The sequence below is a fragment of the Brienomyrus brachyistius genome, chromosome 17 (genome assembly GCF_023856365.1).
Source record: "Brienomyrus brachyistius isolate T26 chromosome 17, BBRACH_0.4, whole genome shotgun sequence".
Lineage (NCBI taxonomy): Eukaryota > Metazoa > Chordata > Actinopteri > Osteoglossiformes > Mormyridae > Brienomyrus > Brienomyrus brachyistius.
In genome coordinates this window covers 15,881,807-15,895,485 of record NC_064549.1, presented here as the reverse complement: position 1 = coordinate 15,895,485, position 13,679 = coordinate 15,881,807, and the positions used below count along the sequence as shown (strand labels likewise).

Genomic DNA, 13,679 nt, shown 5'->3' with positions numbered 1-13,679 from the left:
ACCCAAGCTGGGCAGTCACTGGAGGAAACTGGGGGAGATCTTCAAGCACCTTTCTGATATCATCCATTGCCTGCAGCCACCCGAGTGACACAAGGCTGTGGTTCTGCACAGGGATCGTCTGGCCTGACCTGACCCCTCAGCAGCAGCTGAGTATGAGGACACCTCGAGAGAGGGAGGTACATCCAGAGCCCTGTGGACTATAGTGCACCAGCTGCGGTGGTAACACTAGCTTCTATTACATTTGCAAGACTTTCTGGTGGAGATGGGAGTCGTTTTGGGATGGCGGACCATTTAGGTGGAGACAATGTGCTGCACAAGGCTGGTTAACAGGACTTATTGTGTACTGTTCCAGCATGGCTTGCACCGCACTGTGCGTATCTGTGTGTGTGTGCACGTGCATGGAGAGAGAGAGAGAGAGAGAGAAAGAGAGAGAGAGAGAATATGGTGAGACTAAGCCATAGGTACTGTGAGTGAGCATTATCATAATGTGTAACATCATGATAATGTCAGGTAAGATGCAAAGGCAAGTTATGTAATTTCTGACATTTATATTTGGTTAATAAAATAAAAAAATATGCCTGAAGTTTACGACTTACAAGCACAAATATATAAAATCACATAATGAGTCCATTTAAATAAAACACTTTTCAAAAAACATCAGCACTGACTTTTGAAACAGATGAATCTACCGTCTGTAATCAAGAATTAACCTTAAAACCTCAGCATTAACATATTCTTTGTGAGGATATTTTTAAATGTGTCTATTTCAACAGTTATTTTTTTACTGGCAATTAGATGATTGATTTCTTTAGGGAGCTGTAGAACAAAAAACATTGTAATTTTTTTATATTAATGAAAAGTATTTTAAAGTAGAGTTTAAAATATGTGCATGTGTATAATTTTTTTTAAATATTTTTATACCTATTGATAAATGAGCATTGACATGCTTTGTGAGGATATTTTACTCATTTAGAAAATGCAGCAAAGATGCGCGGTTTGCTTCTTCTGAACATCTTTCTTGCAAAGTCCTTGATCTGTACCGTGTTGAGAGAATACACAATGGGGTTTAGCATAGCAGGAATGGCATATGAGAGTGATGTAGTGATTATCCTGGTATTGGGGTGAAATGGAGTGAAGAGTCCAGCTACAAAAGTCACCAATAATGGACCGTAAAACACAGACACCAAAAAAAGATGAGAAAAACAGGTCTTTAGGGCTTTCAGACGTTCTTCCCAGGATGTAATTTTAAATAGCGCCAACAAAATAAATGCATAAGATAAACCAATTACAGACATTGGTAAAAATAGATGGAACACTATGTATAATCTGGTTATTATGGCAGATGGAAGACGATCATTACAAGCAAGGGTTACCATGGGACCATAGTCACAGAAGTAACTATAAATCAGTGTGGATTTACAGAAGGACAGTCGCGTGAGGAAAATCAGTCCAATAAGCATGAATAGAAAATTAAATACCCAACCAACAGTGATGAGAATGGCCATTGAGGTGGTTGTTAAAATGCTGTGGTATCTCAGTGGAAAGCAAATTGCAACAAACCTGTCATATGCTAGAACAGTAAGCATGATAGACTGTACTGAGTTGAAGAAAAACACAAAAAATACATTAGTCAAGCAAGCTCCATAGGCAATCTGTTCTGTATTAAATAGAAAGATACTAAACAAATTAGAAATAAGGGCAGTGCTCTCACCTAAGTCAGCTACAGCTAAGCTAAAAATAGCAATATACTTTGGGGTGTGAAGACTACGATCTATGTAAATAATAAGCGTGACAAAGGAATTGCCCAATAAAGTGATAGCATACACAAAGCACAAGAAAATAAAGTAGTATTTGGCATGAGGCATGGTAGAAAAACCAGTGACCTGAAAATATTGAGGACGGATGATGGAATTTGCAGTGGCATTTGAGAAAATTATGTCAGACATGTTTTATCACTGTTGTTTTATAACTGTTGTTCTTCAGTCTTGTCTGATCTGAAAATTAAAATGTATTTAAACATTTACTTTAAAATATTTTGAAATTAAATAATAATAATACATTTTAAAATAAATATTATCATTATTAATATTAACTGCTTCAATTAAATATTCATAATCATTTAAAACTCTTTTTCAGTGTTTTAAAATGACTGATCCCCTCAAAAAGGCTAATTTAGGCCCATATGGAATATAGTACTGATAACCAGTAACTAGTACAACACAATACTCAAAATTATTCAAATCTGAAAGAATAATAATGTCATACCTCTGTACAGTATAAAATGCATAATTTCTGCTTGTGCTGCATGATTCTCTGTCTACTAAATGAAACATTTTTGAATTTTCATAATAGTTAGTTTCCATATCGTTTATGAAAAATACCCAAAAGTATAAATGACATTGTACTTATGTCTTTGTATGAAGATATTTTGTTACTGGTTTAACATTATGGCCTTTTTTTTAAAGTAGGAAATTTATATATATATATATATGATATACATGTACATGTTTACATATACATGATATACATATACATGTTTTCCAGCATGACTGAGTTTCTGGTACCTGAGCTGCTGTGGCCCAACTTCAAGTGCGCTCTGCTGAGAATGGAGTCCTGGGAAAAAAAGCATTTCACACAAACATTAATGTTATATTCCACATATATTGAAGCTGACATACAGTGTAAGCATTTTAAACATTTCCTTACTGAAAAGGAAAGCAATTTGTTATAAAGGTGGAAAATATGTACTGAGAAATCTCACTTAGGTTAAAGATGAAAATTTACCTTTCTGTGTATAAATTTTACTTGCAGGATCTTTACAATGGAAAATGTGGCTGCTGTTCGGTCCTCATCCTTTTAGTCTAAGCTAACAGAGGGTGAATGAACTGCTTTTGCTCTTTATAAATGCTCTTCTGTGAGGATCTGTGCCCACCTAATCATGTGACTTTGGTCTCTGGGCCATTGCCAGGCATGGCAAAACAACTTTCATATGATCTTTAAAACTAACTAATGTGTAAGTCCAGGTCTGGGGGGCTGAATCCTGTTCCTGCTGTGTTTGGAGGTGACATGTTCTCCCCAAATTACTTTGGCTTTTTCTGGTTACTCCAATTTCCTCCCACAGTCCAGAAAAATGTATATGTTTATCAGGGTTTTGCTGCAGATTCCTTGCAAACCCATATGGAAAAAGCAGTTGGAAGGTGGATAAACTTTCAGTTTAGACCCTCACTCAGCAGCCGCCAAATGACTATACTCGTCATTCCTGTGTATGTTTTGTTGGTCATTGTTTATTTATTTCAACCATCACATTATTATTTATGTGGTTAAGAGACCAGATAGCCTGTTATATTTTCAGGCATTTATTTTCAGCTGTATGCATAAATTTAGATGTAAAAATTAAAACAATTACTTGAATATTTTCTTCCTCCTTTTCTCTGACTAGGTAATAAGTATGTATTCCCAAAGTGTACGACCTTGTGTCTGTTTTTTGGAGCACTTTTTTTTTTTTTTTTTTTTTTTTTTTTTACAAAATCCTTGATCTCATTGGTGATCATAGATTACACAATGGGGTTTAACATGGAGGGAACGGTTTATGGCAGTGACGTTAATTATCTTGTCATTCTGGTGGATGGAACTAGTCAATGCAGAGATTTCCCAGTACTGGAAAATGAAAAATCAACCTTAATATTAGGTGAGAAAAGCAGATCCTTATGGCCTTAAAATGTCCCAGCCATGACGCAGTTTTAGCCAATGCACAGCAAAATAGATACATATGATAAACTACTGACAACTAATGGTAAAAAAGGTAGAATGCTATGAATAATTTGAACATTATGGAACTTAATCATTGCAAGAGAGTTTTATTATTGAACCATGACCAAAGAAGTAGCTGTCAATCACTGTGGATTTAAATTTAGAATAAGGGTAGTGCTCTCACCCAAGCCAGCTATAGCTAAAAATAGCAATATATTTTGGGGTGTGAAGACTACGATCTATGTGAATTAAAACGTAACAAAGGAATTACCCAATAAAGTGATGGCATACACAAAGCACAAGAGAATAAAGTAGTATCTGGCATGAGGCACGTTTGAAAAACCACTTATTAAAAAATATTCAGGTTGTGCAATACAGTTTGCATATCGAGGACGAACTAAGTCCCCAACACGAGGTAAGTCACCAATCACCTCCCTGTCGGATCCCAACTCAGAAGGTTGCCCATGGACCCACAAAGAGGTGCGGTCCACCAATTCTTCACCGAGGTTAGATAGAGAAGCAGCAGAGGTCAAACCCGCAGTGTCTGCCTCCGTACCCATTACAGAATCAAGGTCACTGCCCTCTACAAACGGCATATTGTCACAGACAGATCTTGCAGAGGAATCCACTATGCCAGGTAGGTCACTAGGCAGGAGCAGGAAGTTGGCATCAAGGAGCAGGTTTCTATGGACGATCTTCTCCACACCCTCTCTATTGCTGATCTTATACTGTAAATATGCAGGGTTGGATTCAAGGCCACCACTGTATACTGTGTCGGCTCCCATTCATCTGCCAATTTACTCTTGCCTCTTGCATCCTTATTCGCTACCAGTACAGCATCACCAACAGACAGACCATAGCCTCCGGCTCTCTTGTTGTATTGGCCAGCTTGATGCTTCTGCTCGACGGTCAAGTGTTTATGAGCCACAAGCATCGCCAAGTGGAGGTCTCCCATTAGGGATTTCACATAAGCATCGTAATCACACACTGAAGGGTCACTGAGCACATTCATAAAGACAAGGTCAATTGGCAGTTCGTGGGCATACGGTAAAACATTAAATAGAATGGAGCGAATCCTGCGGTTTCGTGTATGGTGCAGTTGTACACAAAGGTCATGGTCTGCACCATCTGTGGCCACCTGTGTTCTGCCTCCGGAGTTAGAGATCTTAGCACGTTGCCGAGGGTACGGTTGAACCTCTCAGCACTACCATTTCCCAAAAGGTGATAGGAAGTGGTCCGCAACTTCTTGACACCCGCCAGCCCCAAAAGTTCAGCAAGCAGCTCACTCTCAAAACTGGACTCCTGGTTGGAGTGCAGCCGCTGAGGGAAGCCATGAATACAAAAGAAGCTATCCCATAGCTTCCTTGCCACCAAAATTGTGGTCTGGTCCTGACAAGGAAAGGCGTACGCCAGCTTCACAAAATGGTCGGTAACCACCAAAATGTCGACTGACTTCCCATTATGCTCTGCCGACCACAAATCTATACATACCAACTCGAGAGGGGCAGAGGTCTTGATGCATCCGCCACAACGTTCAGCCTACCAGGGATGTGCTTGATGTCGAAGGAATATGGCGCAAATTTAGCAACCCAGCACTGCTCACGGGCATCCAGTTTGGGTTTGGTTAGGATGTATGACAAGGGATTATTGTCAGTCCAAACCGTAAAACTGTGGCCTTTGAGCCAGTGGCTAAATTTATTGCACACAGCCCACTTCAAGGCTTGAAATTCCAGGTGCTGACCACGGTAATTAGCCTGGCTGCTTGTCAACGTCTTACTAGCAAACGCGATTGGTCTGGTCCTCTCTTCCCCTTCAGCCACCTGAAACGACACTGCGCCCAGACCATCCAGTAAAGCATCAGTTGACAAAATGAATGGCAGTTCAAAATCTGGGTGTGCCAGTATAACGCTCTCCAGCAGAACCTGCTTCAAATCAGCAAAATTCTTTGCACAGGCCGGCGTCCAGTCCTGGGGGGGTTAGCCCACAAAATGTCCCAGGTTTCCTACATCCTCTGGTCCCTCTAAGTATCTGGTTCTGACCAGCAATCAGCCCAAACAGGGGCTTCACTATGGATGAACAGCCAGAGATGAAATGTTGGTATAACATAACCATTCCGAGGAAGGATCGCACCCTCCTCTGGGAAGAGGTACAGCCATCCTCCTCCATCAAGTCCCTCTCCCTGAAGTCCACAATGGCGTTCACCTTCTCCTGTTCAACAGAAACACCATCAGCACATGCCCCAAAAACCTGACAGACCTCCTAAGGAAATGGCACTTCTTTTGGGATAGTTTTAAGTTGTTTGCCCGTAAGTGCAAGAACACCACTTCCAAGCATTTCAACACTTTGCTGTCTGATGGCGCAAACACAAGAATATCATCCAAATAGCAGAGCAGACTGAAGAAGTTGAGGTCCCCAAAAATGCTAAGCATCATGCGCATGAATGACGCTGGGCTGTTGTAGAGGCCTTGAGGCAGACGGTTGTACTCATACAGCCCTAGGGGTGTCGTGAAGGCTGTGTAATGCCTGTCAGCTTCATGCAAATGGATATTATTGAACCTTGATGTGAGGCTGAAAAAGCCATTACTGCCAAGGGCTGCAAGGCAGTCAGCTTTGTGAGGCAGTGGGTGGGCATCCTTCATTGTCTTTGCATTAAGCATGTGAAAGTCAGTGTATATGCGGAGTCCCCCATCCCTCTTCCAAGCCACCACCAACGGTGAGGCAAACTCACTCACAGACTTGATGATAATGTCCCTCATCTCCATCTCGGTCAAGATCTCTCGTAACTGCTGGTAATGGGCAGGGGGCACTCGACTGTAAGGCAGTCTGAACGGCTTGTCATCAGACACCCAAATACGATGCACAAAACCTCGGGCCTCTCCACAGTCCATTTTCCCCCTGGAAAAGACATCTTGGCATGAGAGAACGAAGTCAGCTAGTTTCTGTTTCCAATCTAATGATACTTCACACCTGTCAATATCAATGTCATCCAAACTAGAATCATGCAGCCTCAGTTCTGGATCAGACACACTGGGTGGTCAGAGGCAAGCACCATCAGGGACGAGTACATTTTCACACAGGCCTTGTGTCAAACACAAATCCTCCAGCACCAGACAGGGAAACACATCTGCCAACTTTGCATTGTGCCGCAAAGTGATAGGGGTCTGAGAAGCATTAAGGATTTTCATAGGAACCCATCGATCCCCCCACAACGGTGTAACAACCCGCCCCACTAGAATGTTCTTGGGCGTGGAGCGAGAGGAGGTTGGCTCTACAATAACAGTGCTCCCAGATAACAGCGGAACATCTGGTGGCAACTTTGCCCACACATTGTGCTCACACTGTGGGAACAGTGTGACCACATGGGCCAGCTTCACTGTACACACTTTGCTGGGGATAGCTGGGCCAGACCACATTCAGCATCACAAGAATCAGAAGAAATGAGCTTCCAATATTTATCAAAAGATTCCATTGACTGAATGACAGGTCTAAGAACGTTACTGCTAACAATAATATCATCCTTCTGGCTAGAAACAACAATCATTGGTACTGAAAACTCCAAGCCATAAATTCCGATGTCTAGTTTGTAAAGTAGGTTTTGTCGTAAAGCCACCACATCCCATGAGAACCACTTAATCTGGCACAGTCTGAGGATGCATAGGCACACGAGCTGCCTCCAGACTGGACACTGCCTCTTCACTGAGAGTGCATGATATGCTGCCAGAGTCAAGCATGCCTATGAGCACATGTCTGCCGCTGAGCGTTACTGGACCATAAAATAGCTCACCAACACCTTCAAGTCTCTGTGATCTCACAAAGATAATCGACTTATCACGAGGAAGTGAGCTGGAACACAATTCATAAATGGACTTCAGGTCAATGGGTCCGGTGAGGGAGTTTATTGCTTTGCCCATACATCCCCTCTCCTGACATGAGCTGGCTAGTTTAAAGCAACCCCTGGGGATGACAATGACTCAGCCACGGGGGGTAAGGAAGAGGAGCGCGAGCACTGGTTCCTAAAGTGGTCAGGACTGAAACACTGACAGCACAACTGTTCTCGTCTACAGTGAGTGTAGGTAGAATGATCTTGTGCCCGACAGACCCTGTGCGGCCCATTAATTTAGTGCCGTGAACGCAAGGACTGGTGGGTGCTCGACACAGTGGATACTGGTAAGTCAGCTAAACACCTCCCTAAAACACTGTCAAGCATAATAGTTAACTGGCTCAACCCTACATCAGGCGGGTAGAAGCCAGACGGGACAGTTGGGTTTGGGGCCGTAGGTGGGGGCATTGCAGCAGCCTGGTGAACTTTATTCAGAAAGGAACCACTAACACTAGCACAAAAGCTGGCTGGGGAAATGCTCGATTCAGGGGCTGCTGGGCGAGCTTACAGTTACAACATGGTGAAGGTGACGGACCCACACTCTGTCCATAAGCCGACACACACTGGGGGCAACGGGTTGCCCCAACAGGAAACCTCATGCTACTCATGTGATTGTCAAACTGATCTTGCAACTCAGCAGCAGACCACTTCTCTGCAGAACATCCTCACCACCTCAACACTAGGATCATCAACACACTTCCCCCTCCTTCGCAGACCTTTGTCAACAGCATCAATGGATTTATTAAGCCTTATTCAGTAGTCCAGAGCAGACTCATCAGCTCTTGGAAGGGTACCATAAAAATCCTTCATGGGATTCTTGGAGTGGGCAGTCACTAAAGTGGCGTCTCAGGATGTCAATGACTGCTGAGGGCAGTTCGGCAGGCGCTAACCCAACCTGACTGAGAAGTGACACCCTAAAAATGGCCAACTTGCTTAGCAGGAATTCATACATCTCACTATGGGAAGTGTCTGACATCTTGGCAGCATAGCTCTCCATCATGTCTGTCCACTCATGTATGGAGAACTTGTCAGAACCTTCCCTTTAAAAAATGGAGGTGGCTCTGAATCCAGCTGCACTACCACCCTCAGCTGTGAAAGTCCAGAGCCATTAGCAGACTGGTTAGATGGGTGAGTAAAAGACTGACTACCACTGGGCTGGTGCATGGGGGACAGGTTAGCTTCAATTTTATCCCCAGTCTGTTTTGCTAGGTCAGTGATTATGCCACTTAGCGCATCAGATGATACCAACTGGATAGGGTTGGGGTGAGACTGCAAAACAGTAGTGGAAGTATTGGGCCCCATGGTGGAACCCAAGTAATGCCATTGTACCTGGATAGCACTGCTCCCCACAACAGGCACTGCTCCATCCCTCCCATCAGGATGGTGGATTCCTGCCTATACTCCGCGTTGTGTTTGTGGGTGTAGTCAGGTGTGTGGGGTACAGGAGAAAGGGATAAAGCAGTCGTTCTTGGGGTTTATTGAGCTCTGTTGGGGACAATTAGAAAGGGGTTAACCCTCATGCGTTCAGGCCCTCTCACTCTCTCTCTTCCCTTTATAAAGAGGAAAGACAGCGGGAGGGGTGATGTGTGCTGACTGAAGCTGTGCTGCAGTCACAAAATGCAATAGTCTATGCTGTAAGATATGTTGCCAATGGTGCAGCAAGGGGGAAGAAGTGGAAGAATCGGAGAAGGGAGGAAACGCAGGAAGTACTCCTTGGGGTCGTCTCTGTTTCCGCTGCCCGCTCTGCTGCATGCCGGGTGCTTGATCCAGTGGTGTTCGGGCATGCCGCTATCGCCCCACCTAAACATGCCCCACTGCCAGCATCGGCAGCACACCCCTTTTTGGGGAAGCGCTTGGCCCTTAAAGGGGCCAGGTCTATTGAGATATCCATTCTGTGGGTCCCCAAGTTCCTGAACCGGGCAGCGCCCTCTGCCAAGGCGCAAGCGCCTGCAACGCTCCTGGTGGCACCTGTGCCTGCAGCTTCGCCCTCAGTGGCTCCTGTGCCTGCAGCTTCGCCCCTAGTGATTCCTGCTACTCCACCCCCATGGTTCCTGCTGCTCTGGCTCCACCCTTCCGTGAGGTCCTGGCACCACCTCTGCCTGTTATTCCACCCATTCCTGAGGAGCCATCTCTGCCTGTTTTTCCGCCCGAGGCTCCTGAGGTGCTTGCTCCGCCCATCCCGGATCCTGAGGCGCCTGCTCTGCCCGTTCCGGCTCCTGAGGCTCCTGCTCCGCCCATCCCGGCTCCGCCCAAGGCTCCTGCTCTGTCCGTCCCGGCTCTGCCCGAGGCTCCTGCTACACCTCCGCTCGCTGCTTCGATTGAGCCTCCTGCTCCACCCATGCCTCATGCTCCGGCTCAGGCTCCACTCATGCCTGAGGTCCCAGATCAAGCACCGCCCACGCCTGAGGTCCTGATCCTGCTCCTGTGGCCCCTGTCCCCAGGGAGGTCCCTGATTGCTGCTCCTTCTCCCTTAATGGAGAAGGAGGAGGAGCTCGAATGGGACCCCTCAGGGATTTACCTTATATCCCTGTGACTTCCCCTCCACACAGAGGAGATACCAAACAGGCCCCCGCATGTCAGTTTCCCGGAAGGGGAGAGGACACCAGCGCAAGGGTCGTGTCCTGCCCGCCCTGCCCCCTGGTTTGCTCTCAGTCTCCCTGGCTGTGGCTCCTGGGACACCTGCGGGTTCTCCAGCTCCTGCTCGGCGGTCGCCTGCGAGTCTCCCTTTAGTGGGTTGTCGGTTTGCCCCCCGACCCTTCCCCTCATTTAATCCTCATCCCTTCATCCCTCCTCTCTCAGCTCCTCATCCTTCTGTGGTTCCTCCTTTCGCTCCCAGTCCTTTTGACCCTCCCGTTAATGTTTCCCCATGTGTCCCTTCCTGGTCTGCCTGTCCGCGTTTCCCATCTTGTGTCAGGTGTTGTCTTGGTTGCTTCCCCTGTGCCTGTTCTGCATGTCTGTCCTATTCCTGGTGTCTCGTTCATGGTTTTTGCTTCTGTTTTCCAGGTCCTGTATCCCTGGTCTTGTCTCGTCCATCGCTCCTGGAGTGTGTGACTTTGGGGGGGGGGGGTCTGTCACAACCTGCTCGACCGATCCTCTCGTGTGCCAGACCCCCCTCGTTAACCTCATGTGAAATCCCTATGTTATCAGCTGTTTCTTGTTTCATTAAGTCCTGTTAATTTAAGTCCAGATCAGAGTATGTATTCCCAGTTCCATCATTGACGTCTTTATGTCTGTTGTGCTCCGCTTTCTTATTAAAACCCTTTTATTTATCCCAGTCCTGTTTCCCTTGCCTGCTTCCCCGCTCCGCACTGTGTCAGTCACGACAGAAGCATGCTACTGAACGAGTGCAGTGGCTGGGAAAGGGGACTTAATTATTCTTGTGTGTGTTCGTTTTATTTTAATTTTGGGTTTCCAATTCGAAAAATATGAATGATATTTGTTCAAACAAAACACAACCAGAAGTTTTTTCAGGTGTTTTAAAATGTTCAAATAAAAGGCAGTAGAACTATTATTTTTCTGCATCTCACAATTTAGATTCTGTACCAGGCTACAGACAATTCTGCTCTTCTGCCAGCCGATCCTTCCCTGCACGTGTTACTGCTGGCATACAATCCTTTGTTGGCATTGGCACAAGCAATTTAGCATCACAGATTCTGATGTCCTGTAATGTGTCCTCATTTATGTGCAATGGACCTCCAACACGCATGGAGATGTTATACAACATGCAACAAAGAATGCCACGACCTCCTGAGGGCTGTATTGTAATATTCCACCTGACTTATCTAAATCTGACATGCATTTTCAGTAATCCAAATATCATTTCAACAACAGTACATGCTTAATTCTGATAATGAACTCGAAACGTTTTTTTTTCAATGTGTATTCTTAATGGGCTGATCAGTAGAATCGTATAAATTGGCCTTAAATATTTCCCACCATACTTTTGTTGGTGGCGGCAGTTCGTAAGATGCTGCTGCTGAACGTTTTGTTCAGAAATGGCAAGAAATCGTTTGCAAAACGGCAGGTCCAGTCACAGGAACTATGAGGATCATAATCCATCGTGGTTATCGGTCACTGTTACGCATCGCTCGTTCACATATTGTTCAATACTGACACGTGAACGTGCCATCTTTCATGTAATGTGTTTAGCCGCTAGGCTACTACCACCCCGTTAGAAGTTAAATTTATCAGAAGTTGTTTAATAAAATAATAAATTCTTAACAAATCAAACCCTTGATCTTATCTTTTTAGTAGTGAAAGTATGCTTATAAAAGGATAATTGTTTATATTATTTGGGTTAAATTAATGCACATTGTAGATATTTAAGACATTTAAGAGGCCCTTTCATTTCAGGTTTCAATAACGGCAGTGCACTCATGCACATCCAGTATTAATGCCCCTACATCACCGATATCAGTAAGTTCTGACTTTAGTGACAGCTAACAGATAGGTGGCAACATCAGTCTGCAGAGTATTTTTGTAAAATGTAACGAATACATATAGGTATACATATATTTTTTATTTATTTGTGAGTATGGTAGCTTCCTGTTGGCTAGACAATATGATTTTTCATTTGCACATGAAGACTTGCATTAATGTTTCCCCTTCATTCCATTATTATTACTGCATACTTCAGTTTTCTGTTTGTCAGATGAAAATCACATGAAAGATGGCACGTTCGCGTGTCAGTATTGACCAATATGCGAACGAGCGACGCGTAAATGTGACCGATAATCACGATCCCCCTCCCGCCCCAAAATACATTCATAGCTTCCCGATGTCACAGTGGAAGGTGTACATGATGTTGCTCCCGGCTGTGTAGCAATACCATGTAACGCAGCACGAACAACTGCCAAAACTGCACGTTCTATGGCCTCTAAGTGAGCGGAATTCGCCATGTTGTCCCGCATCAGCCCTAACCTGCGCTCTCGTTGGTACCGCCCATTTTACACAAATGGGCGTGGCTAATTTGCATATGTTCTCAACATTTAGAGTCTACATTTAACATTTATATTTAACATTTAACATTTAGATTTAACATTTAGATTTAACATTTAGATTTAAGTTTTATATTTATATTTACATTTAACATTTATATTTAACATTTATATTTATATTTAAGTTTTATATTTAACATTTAAGTTTTATATTTAACATTTATATTTACATTTAACATTTATATTTAACATTTATATTTACATTTAATATTTATATTTACATTTAACATTTATATTTAACATTTATATTTATATTTAAGTTTTATATTTAACATTTATATTTACATTTACATTTAAGTTTTATATTTAACATTTATATATATATTTACATTTAACATTTATATGTAACATTTACATTTAATATTTATATATAGACAAACCATTTATATTTACATATGATGAACAATTTTGAACATAATTTACACAGCAAAAAAACCTGATGATCCACAACACCATTGACTTCTAGCTAAATGTCAAAAAAATTGCACTAAATGTTGAAAAAGTGGCAAGTACAAAAATGTTTGCATACCCCAGTGCACAAAGAAAGGTCGATAAAGACATGATTAGCTGAGTTTGGTGTGGAAGAACTAGACTGCCCTGCATGGAACCTGACCTCAAGCACACCTTTTGGATAAACTTGGACAGAGACTGCAAGCCTGGCTTTCATGTCCAACATCAGTGCCTGACCTTACAAATGCTCTTCTGAATGAATGGGCAAAAATTCCCACATACAAACTGCAAATCTTGTGGAGAGCCTTTCCAGAAGAATGGCAGCTTCTGTAGCTGCAAAGGGGGGACCAACACGATATTGATGCCTATGGATTTGGAATGGGATGTCAGAAAAGTCAGGTAGGTGGAATTACCAGTGGTCCAAGTATGTTTGTTATGTGTCTATTGATACACTCTTTGGACAAACAGACTAGGGAATATTGTGAAAAAAAATCATCATTTTATTCAGCTAGAAAAATATTTTATTAACTTAAAATGTTTCTTTTTTTTCTAAGATTAAAAATGACTATTAAATATAATATCCATAGATTGTGATACTTTAA

The 13,679-nt window shown here is 43.2% G+C and overlaps 1 protein-coding gene across 1 annotated transcript; it reads right to left on the bottom strand.

Annotated features, from left to right (window-relative positions):
• Positions 1–965: 965 nt before the first annotated feature.
• On the bottom strand, positions 966–2,892 carry LOC125712058 (olfactory receptor 52E8-like). The gene is made up of 3 exons (XM_048981686.1): positions 2,785–2,892; positions 2,565–2,613; positions 966–1,994 (listed from the first exon to the last, which is right to left on the bottom strand). The coding sequence occupies exon 3, from the start codon at positions 1,944–1,946 to the stop codon at positions 966–968; it is 981 nt and encodes a 326-aa protein (XP_048837643.1). The 5' UTR covers positions 1,947–1,994; positions 2,565–2,613; positions 2,785–2,892.
• Positions 2,893–13,679: the final 10,787 nt, after the last annotated feature.

Coding starts and splice junctions, on each gene's coding strand:
- LOC125712058 (XM_048981686.1), bottom strand. CDS start 1,946: ATGTCTGACATAATTTTCTCAAATGCCACTGCAAATTCCATCATCCGT.